Source organism: Melanerpes formicivorus, unplaced genomic scaffold, assembly GCF_026170545.1.
Source record: "Melanerpes formicivorus ecotype bairdi unplaced genomic scaffold, bMelFor1.0.p_v2 SCAF_28, whole genome shotgun sequence".
NCBI classification, from domain to species: Eukaryota; Metazoa; Chordata; class Aves; order Piciformes; family Picidae; genus Melanerpes; species Melanerpes formicivorus.
In genome coordinates this window covers 1,019,560-1,039,509 of record NW_027142380.1, presented here as the reverse complement: position 1 = coordinate 1,039,509, position 19,950 = coordinate 1,019,560, and the positions used below count along the sequence as shown (strand labels likewise).

Below are 19,950 nucleotides of genomic sequence, written 5' to 3'. Positions count from 1 at the left end.
CGGGTTGCCAAGCTGGGGTCAGGGCCTCCCGAAGTGCTGCTCCCCTTGCCTGTGCCCCTCTGCTCTCACCTGCCTTCCCTGCACTAAAAATAAAAGGGGAGGGGGCAGAGGCTGCAGCAGGCTGTGTGCCCGGGGCAGCCCCCGTGGGATAAAGGATTGATCACCCCTAAAAGGCCAGCGAGCAGGCACAGGGATGGAAAGGAGGGACTGAAGCAGCTACATAACATAGATAAGGAGAGGGGAGAAGCAGCCTGTATCCAAAACGCTGCTAGCAAAGGAAGAGGGGTGGAGGGAAAGACAGAATAGATAGGCCAGGAGCCAGCTTTATGTCTGGCAGGAGCTGTGTAATTAGAGAATTAAATTGTTTTGCTAATTCAGGGACACTTGTTCTGCCTCATGCTGGTGGATGACAGTGATCAACGTAAACTGTACCTTAAGCAGCCCCCTCCCTGCTTACCCACTGTGGGGAAAAACACTACCAGAGCTGTAAGATGCCACATGCTTTGCTGCCAGCCTGCACAGCCACAGCCCAGCTCCTTGTCTGCAGAGGGAGGGTCCTCGCTCTGGCTCTGGGAACTGCGTAAGTGCCGCCATGTGGGAGCCACCCCTGCAAGGTTAACTCAAAGAAAGGCAGCTGATGCCTCACAGACTATGGAGGGGACAGAAGTGCCACGCTTCTGGCACAGCTCACAGGACCTGGTGCTCAGGAGTACCCAGTTTCCACTTGGGAAGAAAAAGATGCAAATAGATGCTGAGCAGTTTCATCACGGTGCAAGGCAAGCATGACAGGCAGGTTGTATATTAAAATTTATTGAATTATTGTGTAAGAATTCTCTTTATTAAAATCATTTGGACTCTAAACTGATTATTTACAGACAAAACCTCTTATATCACCAATAGATTCCTACATCTCAGAACAGTATCTACAAACAGTTATTACACTATGTAACAAGTCTTTATTTTTTTTCTCAAGCTTTTTATATTAATTATTAATTCCAATTTGAGAAAGACAGTACCTCAGGTGCTCTGAGCAGAACTCAAAGGTGTGACAGGGCAAAAAAACTGCAGGTCAGGCCATACCATAACAGACAGAGAGAGACACACCAAGTCACAAGGCTGGGAGGGGGCAGAGTCACCGGGACTGAGGACCAAGTAAAAGACTAGGAGAGCAAATGCACTGGGTGCTCCGGAAACTAAAAGTATCATTGTGGCAGAAAAGGCAACAAGAAAGCAGCATCTTGCTGCAGCTGGGGCACACCCTGAAGAAAACAAAATGGCATTCCCCTGAGGCATCTGAAACCCCTCTGTTTTCACTAGTTAAAAAAAAAACAACCAGCCATCATTGCTCAAAACAACCAACCACAACAAAAATCAAACAACCAAACAAAAACCCAAACCAAACCAACCAACCAAACAACCCAACTGAAAAAAAAAACCCAACAAAAAACCCAACACAAAAACAACCAGACAAAAACCCACCTCCCAAAATAACCCCAAACCAAAAACCTTCCAGGTAGAACCCAAATTTGCCACCAGACAACCAAAAGCAAGCACTCTCACATCGACATGGTTTGGGTGCCAGCTACTCCTAGTCATGCCAACAGGAGAGACATTCAAATACTCTAATGGATATTTATCCTAATACTGATCAGTTCTCAGCACCTCACCAGACCAGGGTGGAAGCAAGTTTCTGTCTCTGACCCCAGCACTACATAAATCTCAATGCCTGCCACTGAAGGAGGTCACCTTTCTGAGAATAAGATGAAAGCAGCGCCATCCCCTTGCTGCACTTGTGTCTTGCAGAAGGGGAACAGTGGCTGTGGCAGGGCACTCTCAGCTGGTGCCCACAAAACTTGCTACTTGCAAGAAAACAGGTGATTCTTCATCCTTCAGAAGGAATGTCCATCTCCAGACCATCTGACAAGCTGGTCATGGGATCAGGCAGAGATTGGAAGAGACTTCAAAGGATCATGAGAAATAAATAAAGGAGCCTTCCCTGCAAGGGGGAATTTCATAACAAAATGTGTTTTTGTGCAAAATTTAAATGCAACAGAACCCTGTCACAGGAATGGATTTTGCCACAGGAGAGGGGCATGGACGGAGAGGAGAGGGCCATGCCTGAACACCCAAAGTTGATCCCAGCGAGGGGCCTTCAGTGCGTGTCTGCAGGGAAGGAAGATGCTGGTATCTAGAACACTGAGAGAGACAGATGGAAGGAGATGGTCACTTTCTACCCTCACTGCACCTGTGCTGGGCAATGCCTTCTGTCCAGCTGTGCAAGGGCAAACTCATGATGTTAAGTAAGTCAATGACATTTAGCTCTAGTTTTAAGTCTTGATTATTGCTCTAATAAAAGCAGACTTTCACAGATACACTCAGACAAAGCAGGTAATTTCCAATATCCAGGAGCACTACTGAGAAGCAAAGAGGACATGAAGCCCATTTACCCTGTAGCTGAAGTCAGCCACGTGGGCAAGGGCACCTGGACTCCTGTCACTATTCCAGGAGAGCCACCAAGTCCTCTTACCTTGGCTGATGTGAGGTGGATTCAGAATTAAACCCCAAACCACCCAGCTCTGGGAAAGTGCAGAGAGAATTCTGCAAAAACCCAGGGGCAGACACTGACAGTCTGCAGAACCATAACTCCAGCAGAGTGTCTGTGACTCCTGCCAGACACTCAGCGAGCTGGAGAGGACATGAACTACACCTTGCTGCCTAGAGCAGAGTGTCCATCTGTCAACAATGTTACTCTTCCTCTATACCTATACCTGCCTCACACCAAGAAATTACCTCCTGCAGTTCCTAAGGGAATGGGCTTTACTAACGTGCATTGCATCTGCTTTTGCTATCTGCCAGTCCTTTCCTCCACTCAGCTGTTTTGGGACTGATTTAACCTGATTTGGTTGAGACAGGGGTTTTAGAGATGCTAAGTTCCCATAAGTTTTGTGGCAATGAGTGGGCAGGCAGAAGCAAGACCCAAACTGGTGCCCAGCCAGGGGAAGAGATGTAAACTCTGCCCCCTCTGTTTCTGGCTACCATACAGCAGTATGGGAGCAGGAGGTGGCACAGGGACCTTGGTCATACTTGGGGCATACAGAGTACCTTGGGAATACTGCTGAGAGAGGGTCACAGGGGAGAGCTGGCTCTGTGGGAAGAGATGCCAGCATTAGCTTGCTGTTATATTGCTCAGAGAACAGTTTTGTAACTGTGCAGCACTGGCACAAAGCCACAGGGCTGCCCCAATAGGCCTGGAATTGCTGCTCTATGCAGAGTAGAGAGGTAGGGACATGATCCTGACCTGTTTCAGCTCCAGTCCCTCCTCAGGGACAATCACCACCTCATGGAAGTGACAGAGGAGTCAGACCTATCTACCTGTCCCAGGCATGCAGGACAGCAGTGTGGAATTAGCAGCAGGGGATGAGAACAAGTAGGACATCCTTACAAATAGGAAGGGCAGAGCACCATCCACAAAGGCCAGGAATGGAGGGAGGAAGCAGCAAGAAGCTGCCCAGTGACAGCTGGCACCTAACTGTGCTTGTGCCTGCTCCAGCTTCTCCTTCATCACGGTTCATTCCCATTTGCAGGACACCTGACCCTCCTTGAGAACACCACAGTCGTGTTTCGAGGCTTCCTCGAGTTCACGGCTCACCAAATAACCCTTCTATGTGCCACAACAGGAGAGTCTGGGGCGTGAAGCTGTGAGTAAGGTATAAGGCAAGCCTAAGAGGAGAGCACACAGCTAAGCCTTGCCCTGAGCTGCGGGGAGAAGCAAGCTGCTGTTACAACAACGGGAACATCTATGAGTTATCCCTGCAGACAAAGCAGTGGAGAAAATTTTGCTCCAGTGCTGACAGACGTTTGTCAGTAGAAGTGCACAGAGATACTTCTCCAAGAAAAGCTTTGTCTCAAAGCCAAGAAATTAAACATTCTCCTTTAGCATTTAAATACATTAACTTTCTGAGGGTATTTACAAGTCCAGTTCAGAGCAGCAGAACAGCTAGACACTAGAGGAAGTGGCACAAGGCATTTGTTGTGCTTTTCCAAAAAGAGGGCAACCTCTGCCCATGAGGAACCAGGAAAATGGGTCCCGAGCTGGGTCAGTGGAGACCGAGGCGAAGCCAGGCAGCAACTCTTGTATGGTGAATTTGTCCTGAGGGAAAGGGTGAGGGGGTGCTGTCCATTTACAGTGAGGCCCTGGGCAAGCACACATGCTGGTGAACACCTTACATCCAAGCAGGTGTCACGCACAAACTGTCAGGGACCAGAATACTGGGAAGCAAGAGACCTTCAACCATCCAACATCTGGAACCCGTGGGAAGATTGCCGCAAGGAGGTTTCTCAAGTGGGGTATTTGCAGGAGTGCTTGATAGCTGGGGAGAGAGGGTAGCACAGCTGCCAGTGTTGGGAAAGCTTCCTGCATCCTCTCTGAAGTGAGTGGCTGCAATGGGGGAGTCTCCCAGGGCTGGGCAAGGGCATCCATGCAAGACCAGGGACTCCACAGACATGGTGCTCAGTGTTATCCCCTGGCTCTTCAACGATGTTGTCTGGCAACTTGGCACATTCATGTAATATCTGTAGGCAGAAGCTGTGTGGTCCCCCCCAAAAGTCTGCTGGAGTAAACCCAAAGTTTGTGGTTTGTTTTTTTTTTTTCTTGTTTTGCTTTTTAAAAAGAAAAAAAAACCCAAAGCCTGTAAAAAAATATTCTCTGAGATGCAAGGACGCTTGTACTTGGTACTGCGCTGGCCATCCCTGCTCATTTCACCCGCGGGTTCCTTGGCGAGCCTGGTTCCAATGGCAGCAGGACACCCTGCGTACAGCTAGGATGAGCACTGTCCCTGTTCAGCCAGGGCAGAGCAGTCTGTCTGTGCCTGTCACAAATCTGTGACTTTATTCTCCACAGCTGCTGCAATCTGTTGTAGTCTATATCCGAGCTGCATCTTCTGTGCCGTTGGGTCTTCTTCCAAGGCGGTGATGATCTGCAACGAGACAGAGCTCACTGGCAGCCCTTCTCCAGCACACAGCACTGCCAGCAGGCTCAACTCTGTGCAATGTGGAGAGCCCCATACTGGAATCCAGCGTGCTCAGGACTGGAGTGGCTTTGTAGTAATTTGTCTCAAATTAACCCCAACATTCTAAGTTTATTCTAACTACTTCATAATCTTCATAGTACAAAAAGAAAGCTAAACTTCTCACCTGAAAGTGCTATCTTTAGGAAACTAATCTGAACTAACTGCATCTCTTTTTTGAGTAGAGTATTTGGACAGTGTACATGAAATTCCAACAGCCTCCAAGTTAGGGATAAGTCCTCCTTTGTGACCTCCTCCCTCCCTCTTTGATAAGAATAAAGCAAAGGCAAGATGTGGAAGTCAGGCATGCCAGTTTAACAACACAGCACTGTAACAGTCTAGCTGGTCTTAATTATTAATTTTTGGAGGGTTTTTTGGCTGGATAGCAAAAGGAGAAAGGAATATTCATACCTGCTGGCAACACAGACTCACCTGGTCATAGTACTTATTGATGTATTTGTACAGTTCATGTAAAGCCACCAGGGAATTGAGGTCACCTGAGTAATTCTGAACATGAGAGAAGAAGTTAGACAAAATCATAAGACATCTAACAATCATCTTCTAAATTCTGGGCCCTCACAACTCTTTAGGAGATGTGCCTGCCCCACAAAGCAACAGGAAAGGGAATTTGCCACTAGTTCATGGCAAAGGGAAAAACATCACATGTACTTGCTCTGAATCCTTGACTACACTTTTCAGTGCTGGACGGGCAGACCCTGGCTCTCCCAGTGGTGCCACAAAGCAGAGCAGCCACTGGGCTTGTTCAGAACTGCGCACTCAGCATTACCTTTTCTTAGATGCAGAGGTGAGGGGCAAGGGTGACATCTGAAATGATTGTATTTACCCGTGATAGCTCAGCCAGGGCAGAGTTCATCTCCTGGTCACTGGCAGAGATGGTCTGACGGATGTCTGCATAATACCTGTCCAGTGGTACACAGGCAGTTAGTTCAGTCTTGTTCCTCCCAGCCTCCTTCTCACCGCTTAAACTGTGACTCCTCACACTCACTGCTTACCTTTCCACCATCTGCTTGTAGCGAGGAATGTCCCGGGCATAGAGCAGCTTATTGATCGGAGAGTCCTTGAAAATCCAAACCCAGAACTGATTACAAAGAGCTCCTCCATCACGCTGTGGACTAACCTTAGCAGGTAACACCATCACCACTACTTTCTGTCATTCATTCAGCAGCAGGATTTTTTGTCCTCTGCATGGAGAGGCACGTCAAATACCAGGCTCTCATCTAGTAAGGCAGTCTGAGGAACTCGAGATGTGTTGGTGAGGGGCTTCTGAGATCCCTAGTCTAGCCTTCCACTTGGAGCTGGGCAAGTGTGAGATAGCATTGTCTAAGGCATTGCATAACTAATTCCTGAAATCCTCTAGAGGTCCACCCATTCCATCTCTGGTGACCTCTGCAAGACTCTTCCACTCTTGGTACAGGGTGAATAGTGGTGGTAAAAAGTTTTCCTGATGGCCAACCTGAAATCTCCCAAGATGCATCCTGTGACTTATGCTGTCTGCCACAGCCACCTAGAGCTGAGATCTGCCCCCTAAGCATCTGTAGCTATAAATAAAGAGCATCCCCCAACAACAACTTCTATAAACACCACCAAACTCTCCCTCTTCTCTTCCCAGGAGTCCCCATCATTCTCCAGTGGCACATGGGAGCAAGGTTGGGCCTGGCCTGCTGTCCCAGTGGTCCTGCATAAATATCACTGCCTTCCTGGGGCAGCACTGCTCAAACTCTGTCGACCTTGCTCCCTTCTCCCTCTGCACTTACCCGCCCTAACTTGTGGTCAGCTATGGTACAGGAGTCCATGAAGGTCTGTGCAATGACAAGGAGCACAGCATCTACATTATCTGATGTCTGCACATCAAAAACAAACTGGGGATTCTTGATGATGTTGATCCAGAACCGCAGGGGCAGGCTGTAGAGAAGACAGATGTATGAAAGGGCATTAGCAAAGGTAGCAGCTACAGTGCTGAAAGGTGCTCTGCACATTACTGCTTCTCCCAGCTCTGCCCTCCCAGCAAAGCCAGCTTTTCACAGCATGCTCTGCTGCCTTCACTCCCATTTTGCTTCTCCTCAGTAGGCAAAGGTGGCTGTCACTTGGCAAGTCATCAGCTCTAGGCAGCTTAGCAGTGCCTCCTCTGGAGCCCACAGGAATACCATACCTGTTTGTCTTCCAGATATGGATGGTCTCAGGGTCTGCGATCCCATAGTGCATGGCCTGCTCATCCAAGAGGTCAAAGAAGTATTTGACTGCCAGAGGGACAGGGCGATTGGTACTGAGGATCACCTGGAACAAGTCATCCACAAATTTCTGCAGAGTGCCCTGGGAAGAACCGAGCAGGACAGAGTCAGCACAGGCAGAAGAGATTGGAGAGCCCAGGTATCAGGCAGATGAGAGATTCCCCTCTTCTGCTCAGCAGCCTCCCCTCACTGTTTCAAAGCTACCTTTCCTCCACTGCAGAGAGCAGCAGCACAGGAGGCAGAAAGCCCCAGCAGGTTCTAGAATAGAGACTAGGGAGAAGGTCATGAAGAAAGCAAAATGTGGAGGGGAGTACAAGGTACTGAGAGCTACTGCAGGTAAAGGGGATTGCTACAGGGAAGAGAGCTTGCACCTTGATGGAATGGCACCAAACCACAGAGGCTGCCTGCTGGAGCAGGACTGCTGGCTGCCAGCAGCTGGATTCAGCCAGACTGAAACAAGGTGAAGGGGTTGGCTCACCAGCAAGAGGAAAGTTCACTAAATGTGGGAAGAGCACACCTCCTGGAGAAGTGCAAGAGAAGAGTTTGTACCAAAAGGAGAGCCCTGGATGCATTGAAGTTGAGTGAACACACCCCTCCAAAAGTCAGAAGACCCACTAAGGCTGTGAGGGACACAAAGGAACATCTACCTGTGGTAGTTATTCTGCAGAATCTTAGCACTGCTGAGTAAAAGGTGGATAATATTTATATGATATATGCACTGAGTATGTTCTTCTTAATAACAACTTCTGGGGAAAAGGAGCATGACATCAAAACAAATCTTGAGACTGTGGCTCTAAAGGATAAGGTTTAAACCATTGCCCTTGTCATTTAAGGACACCTTTTCATAAGTTTGTATCAAACCCATGTGCCACTGGCCTTTTAAGAAGGACACTCTTTAGAGAAGGGAACAGGATTGCCCAGAGGCAAGCCCTGACCATTGTAGTCGTACAAGCAAGCAAGGGGATGGAGTGAGAGCAATTTGGCTGTTTTTTGAATGGGAAAGCATCATCTTGGTAGTCTTAGGAACAAGGGCCAAAACTATAGCTTGCAACCTTCTGAACCCAGGTCATGACTTGCCCTTCTCAGAGCACAACAGGACGGGTGTGGGCAGTGCTGAGCAGAGATCCAGCAGGAGAATGTAAGCTCTTTGGGAAGTGATGTCTCACTCAACAGGGAGGCAGTATTCAAGGACAACATCAGGGCACTGCACTATTTTAGAGACTAGGTCTCAGATGTAATTAAACACAGCCCAATCTAGAGTCATCATTGAAGAATTTACAGCTGCTCTTGGGAAAAGGCCTATTCCCAGTGATCTGATGATAGGCAAATACCTACTGTTTATTCTTCTGGAGCTTAGTCACTTTGGAAGTTTAAGCAAGAAGCAAACATTCTTCACTGCCTGTCCTGATAAACCTGGTGATGTTGTTCTGGGTGGTCTAGCAGCAGTGCCTTAGAGAACTCCATTTCAACAGAGACATAAAGCTTATGTGTGTATCACTATTTCAGTGACCACTTTGAATATGAAGTGCTGTTGAAGTGCAGGATCCTACCTGTGCATAGTCACAAACATATTGGTTTCTTTGCCCTGCAGGCTTTGCCTAACATCGTGCCAAGAATCCCAGTCTTGCTTTCTCTGTTGTAGCATGTTCCAAAGGGAGATAGTAAAAGAGTCATGCTACTTTGCTTATCAACTATAAGCCATGTAAATAGATGAGTGCCTCATTTGCATGTACATATATCTGATAACAGCATGTAGGACAAGATTACCAAAAAGAAAAGAAAAAGAAAAAAATCTCATGTTTTTCCTCATGAGGTGGGACTGAAGTTCCACAAAGTGTGAAGTACAAAAGGACCACTCTGGAATTGGCTGGAGGGTCACCCTCAAAGAGCTGTAGTCAATGGCTAGATGTCTGAGTGGAGATCAGTGATGAGTGGGTTTCCTCAGGGGTCAGTATTAGGACTGGTGCTGTTTGACATCTTCATTGGGGATGTGGACAGTGGGATTGAGTGCACCCTTAGCAAGTTTGCTTATGACACCAAGCTGTGTGGTGTGGTTGTCGTGCTGGAGGGAAGGGATGCCATCCAGAGGCACCTGGACAAGTTTGGGAAGTGGGCTCATGAGAATCTCATGAAATTCAATAAGGTCAAGTACAAGGTCCTGCATCTGAGTTGGGGCAATTCCAAGCACAAACACAGGCTGGGCAATGAGTGGATTGAGAGTAGCCTTTCAAGTAAGGACTTGAGGGTATTGGTAGATGAAAAATTGGACACAAGACTGCAACATGTGCTTGCAGCCCAAAAAGCCAATTGCACCCTAGGCTGCATCAGAAGACCTGCAGGTCAAGAGAGGTGATTCTCCCCACTTCACTCCACTCCTGGAGTGCTGTGTACAGCTTTGAGGCCCCTAACATAAGAAGGACATGGACGTGTTCAAGTAGGTCCAGAGGAGGGCAATGAAGATGATCGGTGCACTGGAACACCTTCCCTGCGAGGACAGGTTGAGAGAGCTGGGTTTGTTCTGCCTGGAGAAGAGAAGGCAAAGCTCCAGAGTGACCTTATAGCAGCCTTCCAGTACTTAAGCAGGGCCTACAGGGAAGATGGAGAGGGACTCCTTCTCAGGGAGTGTAGTGATATGATGAGGGCTAGCAGTTTTAAACTGATAGAGGGCAGATTTAGACAGATAGAGGAAGAAATTCTTTACTGTGAGGGTGCTGAGGCATTGGAACAAGCTGTCCACAGAAGTTGTGGGTGCCCCATCCCTGGAAGTGTTTGAGGCCAGAGTGGATGAGGCTTTTCCATGGCAAGGGGGTTGGAACTAGATGATCTTTTAGATCTCTCCCGAGTGAAACCATTCTGATTCTTCTCACCTTCATTGAGAGTAGACGTGTGAGATAGATCTCCGGGATCGCCTTGGCTCGCTCCCGATCTCTTAAGCTCCCACGCCGATGTTTGGGAAGCTCTGGCTCTTCTGTTGGTTTTACAAGGTGCCAAAGTTTGATTCCACCTTCATCTGCATCCTCCAGCATCGGTGTTTCTAAAACAAGCAGTTGTTTGGAGATGAGTGCTAGCTTTCTCTCAGTACAACTTGGCCAAGTGAGCCCCAAGGAAGCAAAATTTCACAGTACAATAGAAGTGCAAACAGAAAGGAGCTTCTGGCAGCCTTTAACCAACCTTCTGTACAGAGTACAACTGTTATTAGCACTACAGCAGGTTGCCTTTGTTCACCCAAAACCTTCAAGGTCATGGAAATTTCTCCAGACAGAGATCCCTCTCCACCACCACCCTGTGGTCTGTTTCCAGGGCTGCACTCTTTTGCTGAAGAGGGCTTTTTTTTCCACAGTCTAATTTGAACCTGTTATGTTGCAGCCTGTGGCTATTGTCCTTTGCACCACAGGAGTATCCATAGAGCTATTTGCTCTGCCAGGCAGTAAGGTAACTGTCTGGTGTTTCATCACCACCCTTGGGCCATGCTCAACACCTGAAGCTATTAAGATTCCCACAAGTTGGAGACTGTCCCCATCCCTAGGCAGTCAGAACTGGAGAGCTGTGCTTTACCCTGCATTTTCATGTCCAGTCTGGTTCTCCTCTGTCCTTACACTGTCTTTCTCTTCTCTCATCTCACCTCTCCAAGCTTTCAATTTCCTGACAGTCCTATGAGGGTCCAAATCATGTATCAGCCTTCTAATAGCGGCTGGGGCTGGGGCTATGGCAAGAGCCTTGTCCCACTTGGCAAGTCCCACTTGGCAAGTGCTCGAAAATAGTTTTATGAGAACAGGACAAACTCACTCTCTCCTGGTATGTAATCCTGGTTCTCTCTATGGATGTGCTTGGTCAGACGTGGGACCAGTGCTACTGTTGCTCCATCAGGTACCTGCAGACAAGCAAACATCAGCATTCTAAACAAATGGCATGCTTCTCATCAGCACAACAGGCAAGTGCTGGTAGACCAGAACACTCTTGAAGCAGGGATTCTGGGGAACCATCACTGTCTTCCCTGAACATTGGAGAAGCTTGTTTTTACCAATTAAAAAAAAAGAAACATGTGCAAAGTACAATGAAGATGGTAACACTCAGGGACTGAGGTCATTCACATCTGGAACATGTTGCAGCAAGGCATGATGTATTGGTGCAAGGCAGTTAACCCCACACTCTCTTCACTCCTAGAAGCTACTTCACAGAGCAGTGCTCCATCACCTACTACTGATTTGGAACATTAACAGATCCAGCATCATCACCTGCACTGCAACAGCCACCAGCCCTGAACTTCTGCATCTCCTTCCCTGCTCTACACCTGCCCATGTCTCAGAAACAGGTTAAGCAGGGGGGCATGCTTGTTGAAGTCAGAGTGCAGGCCACAGCACTGACACTACTTGAATGTTGCTGCAAAAAAGCTCCAACCTTTCTGACAGTGATCCATCAGAAGCCAGTCACAACTAGAGCATAGCAGTATGTAGAAGAGAAGAAGAGGGACAAGGCAATTGTAGACCAAATTCTGACCTTGTAATGCTGAAGAGTGTTCAGGCGTTTCCAAGTTCCTTGAACAACAGAGGTCACATCCTCATCAGACAGTATCAGATGACCTGCCAGCCCTGATCTCCACTCTACAGCCATTGAAACAGAAAATTAAAAGACACACTGTTCATTTGAGGCATCTTTGAAGTTTGCTGTGCTTTAACTTTGCTGTGCTTTATTCTGGCTGAACTTGTCACACACCCTTCGATCCTTGTCAACATCTACCCATCCTATTTCATAAACTACATAACCTGAGCAAGTGCTTGTAACAACACTGAGTCCTGTAGTCACAGGACAGTCACTCTCAGCATAGGGACAGGTGGCCTCATGGCTTCCCAGGTTCCACTCACACACAGTCTGTCAGACTGAGACTCCTCAAGCAGGTGATTATCAAACCACAACTATACACCCTTAGTCCTTATTAGCTACTATTACCCCAGCAGCTGCTCATCTATAAATGTCACCACTACTCAACAACAGCCAAAGGGAAAAGGTGGAAAAATGATGGTTTCCCTAAAATGCAACTCCCACCTTTCACCATGGGCAAAATCCTTCCTGACACACATCACTGAGATGCTGCCATTGATTTCACTGGCTGGAAGAGCCAGTCTCTGAATCCAGCACCTCTGTGCCACACTCAAATCATCCTCTTCTCCTCCATGTTCTCCATGCTTCCTATGCCCTGCCCAGCCTGTGTCCCCTTGTCTAAGCCATTGCCATGGTCCAAGCTGGTAAAGAACAACATGAAATAGAAGGGGCTGGGCTCAGCTGCTTCTTTCCCATCCCTGCCTCTTGCTGTTAGCCTTCTCCCTGCATCATGCCCTGTTGGGTCCAGCCAAAGTGCAAGATCCTTGGTCACTGCACACTCAGCAGAGAACAATGTCATGCATGCCAGGGTGCTGAGCACAAACAGCAAGTGATAGCTCTTCCACCTTCTCAGTGAGTTTTGGCACCAAGGAGTTCTGCTCACCGAGGTCCAGGGTGTCTGGGTCTGGTCGGTGACAGTATGGTGTCCCTTTGTAGATCTGATCCAGGATTTTCTCCTTCACCTGTGTTATGGTGTCACAATCTAGAACTTTTGCAGAAATCCCTTGGGAGTCCTCTGCCCCTCCTGCAGCAACTCCTGCTTGTGTCAAAGCAGTCAAAGTCTGGGGAAGAAAAGAGAAGGTCATGGCTACTCAGCTGATTAAGATTGCATGTTACACATTTGCACCTTTGATAGCTGGCATTAAGGAAAGTTGACAGCTAGTCCTTTCACTTGAGGGTTCAGAGAAGTAAACATCACAGATATTAAACATTGAGTGCCCAGTCTTGAATCAACAGTTGGAAGTCAGTTGTGTTGGGGAGGGACTTTGATGTCCCATCAGCAATTTCATCCCCATATTTCTAGACACAGAGCACAGCACAGACCCCAGATTACTGTGGTGATGGCTTCTGCTAGCTTAAGGCAAAAGTGCCTGAGATTCAGCAGAGCTCTTGCTCACCTATGAAGTTGTCCTGCTGGGATAAATATAGCTCCCAGGAGACAGTGGCAAGATGCTGCACTTTTGCTTCACATTGTTGAGGCAAAAATTCATCTCATGGCATCATATCCAGTATCTGAAGGGGGCCTACAGGAAGGCTGGGGAAGGACTTCTCAGGATCTCAGGTAGTGATAGGACTAGGGGGAATGGAATGAAGCTGGAGGTGGGGAGATTCAGGCTAGATGTGAGGAGGAGGTTCTTCACCATGAGAGTGGTGAAATCCTGGAATGGGTTGTCCAGAGGAGGTGGTCGAGGCCCCGTCCCTGGGGGTGTTTAAGAGCAGGCTGGATGAGGCTCTGTCCAGCCTGATCTAGTGTGGGGTGTCCCTGCCCATGGCAGGGGGGTTGGAACTAGATGATCCTTGTGGTCCCTTCCAACCCTGAATGAAACTATGAAACTATATGAGGGCAGAAACATTCAGCCCTGTTGCACTGGAGAGCCCAGAGGGAACTAAAGATTTGGTGCTTACCAGAGTCCGGTACTCCAGGTCCTCTCTCAGGAGGCGGTTGTCATTCAGAGTGTATTTGGCTTTCCCTGTCACCCAGTCGACTGGCCCTTTGTCCACCTGGTGCTTGATTCCTCGAAACAGCATGTAAAGAGGCTCCCCAACAGAATCCTGGTGCAGGAAGGACAGTGTGTCACCTGAGAGAAATTCAGCTTACTTCTCCCAGCAGAGCCCAACAGCTTGGAAAGATGGACACCCAGGCAGAGGAGGGGCAGGACTGAGGATACAGTGGCTAAGCCACAGCAGGCAAAGACAGAGCCTCTGCCAACAGCTCCTGCTCCACGCACAGGGCACGTGCACAGGCCAGTTACCCGGTGGGTGCACAAGACCAAGGGATTGCTCTGCCTCCACATCACTCATATGAGAGACTCTCCTTGCCACCTCTTCTCCACGACAGAAATTACATTAGAACCTCCTCTCCCCAAGCAGACTAGCCTATAGCCAGTGTGTCTCAGGATAAAGGAGCTGCACTGAGCCCTTCTTCATCTGCTGAGACATCCTGGAAACAATGACCAGTATTAATGCCAGTTTAAGCATTGAACAGCCCAGCTCTCACTTCCCACCCCAAAATACAGGATGATTCTGTCAGTATTTCAGCTACAAGCAAGGCACAAAGCAAAGTTGTGGCTGAGTCCCCTCTTTTGGCCCCTCTGCACCACAAAAGGACAAAGAGCTCACCCTCACGAATGCATACAGGCAGATGGACATCCAGTTGGTTAACAGCTTCTCTACCACAGTTTCTGTCCTGAAAGGGAAAATAAGATTGCTCACATAAATAAGGTGCAGAGCAAGGAAGTATTTGATGATGATGATCACTTCCCTTGAGAAAAGGCCACACTAAGTGATGATAGAGGATAAAGGGAGAGGGGGGAAAGGAAGACTTTAGAGCCCAGTAAGGTTAATGCTTTCGTTACCACTCGTTCAAGGCACTTTTCAGCCTGAAGGAGGCACCAAATTACTGAGCTGAAGAGACAAATGAGTAGGGGACAGAAGAAAGCAAGCTTCTGGTGGGTCTCAAACAAGGGAACTTTGTTCAGATCAGAACAATGGGACAGACAGGAGGCTAATGGGGGTCTAAACACTGGAGATATTTCAGTTTAGCTTCCAAACATGGCATGACTGTGAGGCCAGGGACCTCTAAATAGCACAATTTGATTAGCAGACTTTGCAGAGCCCAGGTACTTGAACACAAGGACAGAGTTAGTATGCAGCAGCTTCAAAGGAAGAGGAATTTGGGGTGGGCAACTCCAGCTTCCTACTCCTCTCACACTCTGCTGTATTCCCTGCCAGTTGCTGACTGGAGAGAGGGTTGTCACTGTTACTGCTTCCTCCTGTTTGATGCATGTTGTGTGGACACATGCTGGTCTTGCAACCACAGCCCATATCATGACATTACCCTACTCACAGGAGTTTCAGAGCTTGCCAGCTGGGCAGAAAGGTTCTGGCCCCTCAGGTAGCTAGAATTAGGACCATGGCTGTCTCTCTCACCTCCGCAGCATCAGCTTGGGATTCTTGGCCACATACTGCTCCACAAGGTCATTCAGGAGTGTTTTGAGGATGTCAGTGAAGTACTCCAGCTTCCCATGCAGTGACACAGTGAGCAATGATGCCACATAGGCCCGGTCTCTGGGAGAGAAGGTACGCTGGATTTCCAGGGTGTGGATGAACTAGTGGGGAGAGAGAAAATCCAGGGTGTGAACCCACTGGAAACAAGGCAGCCAGCCACCAGCTGCTGGAAGCAGTGGTACAGCAGGGAGCCACCCAGTGAACTTCAACAGGCACTGCCTGCTTCCTGCCACCTGTTGCCAGGGATGTGGCCCTGACCCCACAGCAGGCTGCAAGCAGAGAGAGGGACATTACCTTGGTGAGGAAGAGCTTGCTGTTGAGCAGGTTGGAGAGCTGGACCAAGCCCTGCTCCACAGTTTGCCGCCGGCACTCAGGGATGTCCAGGTCCCTCTGCAGAGGTGACTCACGGTGGCCCGGGAAGAAAATGCGCTCTGCATAGGACTTGTAGTCCAAGAAGGGGATTCCTGTACCCACAAGGTCACTTGTGAGGTCCATCATCTCAGTCATCAGGTCTGAGGGAAAGGAAATGCCCCTGAGGTTGACTACATGATCACACCACTGATGGCGCAGAGCGTGAGGTGAGTGCAGGAGCTAGGGCCGGCAGGATGGGACTGAGGAAGAGGAAGGATGTTTCCTGTTGGGAGGAGGCACACTAGGATCTCATTGGTAGAACCTTTAAAAATGGACTAGGGACTGGGAGAAACTGCATGAGAAACCTGCCAGCCTTGGAGAGGAACCAAAAGGTGAATTTGGTGGTTATTCTAATTTACAGACAAAGGCCAGCTTGCAGTTTTATAAAGAGGAAGCTGCTGTTCAGCACAGATCTGTGGTTTCCAGCCACTACCTGCTTTAGAGATTGAGTATTATGGATCTCCTGCTCCTCACTGCTTCCCACATCAGTTGGAGATTATAGTCTGAGTCACCTGCACAGTTTTCACAGTATCATAGTATCAGTCAGGGTTGGAAGGGACCACATCTAGTTCAGACCCCCCTGCCACGGGCAGGGACACCCCACACTAGATCAGGCTGGCCAGAGCCAGTGCCCCAAGTCTCCCACACAAGGGCTCACTGCTGAAAGCAGCTGAAGTACAAGGTTTGTGGGTTCAGAATATGGGGTGTAATTCAACTTGTCCTACACAAAGACTCAGCTAGTTTTCTTTACATTTTTCTCTTCGTGAGAGTCTGGAGGATGAAGTGGGTGATCAGAGAGGATGAAGTGGGTGATCAGAGAGGTTGGTATCGGTGTTCTGAATTAAAGAGAAGAATTGAAAATGGAAGAGTTTGGCTATATGTTTCAATGCACCAGTACTGGATGAAGCTACTGTGTGCTCTGGGCTACCCAAACAAGGAATGGAAAGACAGGTAGAGCTGAGAGTGGCTCTTCAAGCTTCCCTGAAGCTGCAAGAACCTATGACTCCATGACTGACCTGTGAATTCCTTTTTGCATCTGTCCCGAACACTAGTTTCCAGATTTTCCAGCTGGATTTGAACTTTCTTGTAATCCCTCAGAGCCTGTTTGCTCTTCCTCCTGCAACAAGAAACAGAATTGTTTCCAGTGGCCCTGGCCCAGGGATTGTCCTTGCTAACTGTTGTGTGGCTGCCAAAGACACCAGGGACAGCGGGTTTTGGATGAGGTTTCTACTGAATATCATCTTTGCAGGATACCAAATGGTGTTCTGTAAACTAACTGTGTCTCTTGGAGGATCCATCAGATGTGGGCTCTGAATGAACCACAGTGCAGGCTGTGACCAGCAGGTCAACACACCTCACACATCCAACAACGTCAGGGGGCTCCAATTTTGGCACAAAGTAAAACCTGGGATCCTGTTTAGGTTCAAGACAGACACATTTGGCCACATCCCCTGAATGATGTTACAGAGGAACTTAAAAAAAGCTTTCTATAGTGCCAGTGTTTCTTACCTGTATATGAAGACAATGACCAGAACAATCAGTGCCACGAAGGATGCACCAACACCCAAACCAATCTGTGCTTCCAGGGGGAAGGTGAGCTGGCTTTCTGTGTCATACTGTACTCGGCCCAGGAGGAAGTTCAGGTTTCCCATCTGGACCTGCAAGAAAGCATGTGCCATGATGTAAGCTCAGTGCAGCAGTGAAATGCAAAGCCACAAGGCTTCTCCAGAATGGGTACAGGGGGTACACAGCTCTCTAGCAAAGGTGGCCCCACAGCACAGCTCCCAGCTGTACTGTCTGTTTTCAGGTATTGTTTGGCACATCAGAGTAGAGAACAAGAGCAGCTCCTTGCCACACCTGCTACCTCCACTACCCCCACCAGGGTTTTTAACCTTTTCTCCACTTCCCATCCCACTCCCTGCCTCCACCACTTCTTGCTTGTGCTTTAACAAGTGACAGGATTCCTTGTGGTGCTGCTGATTCCCTACCGTGAACTCTGGGAGCAAGTCTGTACCCTCCCGCTTCGTGCGGTGCCGCGGAGCAGGCTGCTCGGAGGGAGGCTCACAGTAGAGATGATTCCTTGTTAGTGTCTTCACCACACAGATTCCTTCCCCTATCATAGCCATAACTTCATCCTTGGAAATAGCCAGGTCTAAATTTTCCCCCTGGAATAGACATAGAACAGCACATCAAATCAGGGAAAAAAACCAAGTCCACATTAGACTAGAATAGAATAAACCAGGTTGGAAAAGACCTTTGAGATCATCAAGTCCAACCTATCATCCAACACCATCTAATCAACTAAACCATGACACCAAGCACCCCATCCAGTCTCCTCCTAAACACCTCCAGTGATGGTGAATCCACCACCTCCCTGGGCAGCCTATTCAAATAGCAAATAACTCTTTCTGTGAAGAACTTCTTCCTAACATCCAGCCTAAACCTCCCCTGATGCTGCCTGAGACTGTGTCCTCTTGTTCTGGTGCTGGTTGCCTGGGAGAAGAGACCAACCCCCACCTGTCCACAGCCTCCCTTCAGGTAGTTGCAGACAGCAGCTCAAGTGTCCCTTGAGCCTCCTCTTCTCCAGAAAAAGCAGCCCCAGCTCCCTCAGCCTCTCCTCATAGGGCTTGTGCTCCAAACCCCTCCCCAGCTTTGTTGCCCTTCTCTGGACACGTTCCAGCAACTCAACATCTTTCCTAAACTGAGGGGCCCAGAACTGGACACAGTACTCAAGGTGTGGCCCAACCAGTGCAGTGTGCAGGGGCAGAATGACTTCCCTGCTCTAGAATGACACCCATGGCTCCAGAGAAGGTGAAAGATCAACACTACAGAATGAAAATAGCCTTTTTTTTCCATCTCTGACAGGGCTTGCATCTGAACTGGTTACAGAAATTCATTCTGTAAGCTTAAAAAAAAAATAATCACTTGCATACAACTTTGATTATAGCTTTAGGACCTGTACCATGCTGTGCTAAGTACAGTCATAAATAGCCTGTCTTCTTAAGGCTCTTCAGCCACAGCACAAAGCAGCTCAACTCTTCACTGTGTGTATGTAAAACTGTACTCTCATGTTAGTTAACCTAAGCCCTCCAGTGAGTCAATCAATGCCTTTCAAAGGTGTAACACATTTATGCTACTGTTCTTATCTGCTACACAAACCTGCTTTCATTTTCATCAAGGGCAACAAGGCTGGGGAGGGGTCTGGTGCACAGCCCTGTGAGGAGAGGCTGAGGGAGCTGGGGTTGCTTAGCCTGGAGAAGAGGAGGCTCAGGGGAGACCTTCTTGCTCTTTCCAACTCCCTGAAGGGAGGTTGCAGCCAGGTGGGGGTTGGTCGCTTCTCCCAGGCAACCAGTACCAGAACAAGAGGACACAGTCTCAAGCTGTGCCAGGGGAGCTTTAGGCTGGAGGTGAGGAGAAAGTTCTTCCCAGAGAGAGTAATTTGCCATTGGCATGGGCTGCCCGAGGAGGTGGTGGAGTCACCATCCCTGGAGGTGTTAAAAAAAGGCTTGGATAGGGCACTTGGAGCCATGGTTTAGTTGTCAGGAGGTATTAGGTCATAGGTTGGACTTGATGATCTCTGAGGTCTTTTCCAACCTTATTGATTCTATGATTCAGGGATTAAGACTTTATTTTTTTTTATTAAAACATAATCAAACCCAGCTGCCTGATGTCAATTACATTTTTATGTCTTAACGCTTCCTAAGGTGAATCCTGCAGCAGTCTCGTCATGCTTCTGGCCAGAGCTCTGTCAGGGTATCCTGACAGGCTCCTAGATCGACCTCCCTACTCTTTGAAAGCTTACATGTGGTTAGCTCTCTTTTAGTCTTCTCTAATCTGCCTTATTTCTCTAAGAAGCATTCAATACCAGTGGCAGAAATCTAGTTATCTCTAGACTAGGATGTTCTCACAGTTTTTACTCAGAGGTGAAAAAGAGCACGTGGAGAAAGTGCATTAGCAGCTGCAGCCACGAACTTTTCTAATGAATACTAGGCTAGAAAACACCTTTCAAGACAAAAGAAATACCTCAGAAATTTTCTTCTCACATGCACAGGAAAAGAACCCATTAGCCACCCTGCCATTCTGAATCTCTTCAATGAGAGGTTTTTCTACCTCCACCT

At 48.3% G+C, this 19,950-nt stretch overlaps 1 protein-coding gene across 4 annotated transcripts in view; it reads right to left on the bottom strand.

The window, feature by feature from the left end:
• Positions 1-794: 794 nt before the first annotated feature.
• The window catches only part of PLXNB1 (plexin B1), an 89,817-nt gene continuing 70,661 nt past the window's right edge, over positions 795-19,950 (bottom strand). For all 4 annotated transcript variants that reach the window (XM_068154136.1, XM_068154138.1, XM_068154139.1 and 1 more), the window contains 17 exons: positions 17,821-17,997; positions 17,342-17,490; positions 16,849-16,949; positions 15,716-15,933; positions 15,344-15,522; positions 14,534-14,600; positions 13,820-13,966; positions 12,798-12,975; positions 11,813-11,916; positions 11,102-11,186; positions 10,183-10,349; positions 7,237-7,397; positions 6,842-6,989; positions 6,080-6,144; positions 5,911-5,986; positions 5,499-5,573; positions 795-4,976 (listed from right to left, as the gene is read on the bottom strand). In XM_068154136.1, coding sequence (XP_068010237.1) covers positions 4,872-4,976; positions 5,499-5,573; positions 5,911-5,986; positions 6,080-6,144; positions 6,842-6,989; positions 7,237-7,397; positions 10,183-10,349; positions 11,102-11,186; positions 11,813-11,916; positions 12,798-12,975; positions 13,820-13,966; positions 14,534-14,600; positions 15,344-15,522; positions 15,716-15,933; positions 16,849-16,949; positions 17,342-17,490; positions 17,821-17,997 — 2,202 coding nt within the window. In that variant the 3' untranslated portion in view covers positions 795-4,871. The remainder of the gene's footprint in view (positions 4,977-5,498; positions 5,574-5,910; positions 5,987-6,079; positions 6,145-6,841; positions 6,990-7,236; positions 7,398-10,182; positions 10,350-11,101; positions 11,187-11,812; positions 11,917-12,797; positions 12,976-13,819; positions 13,967-14,533; positions 14,601-15,343; positions 15,523-15,715; positions 15,934-16,848; positions 16,950-17,341; positions 17,491-17,820; positions 17,998-19,950) is intronic.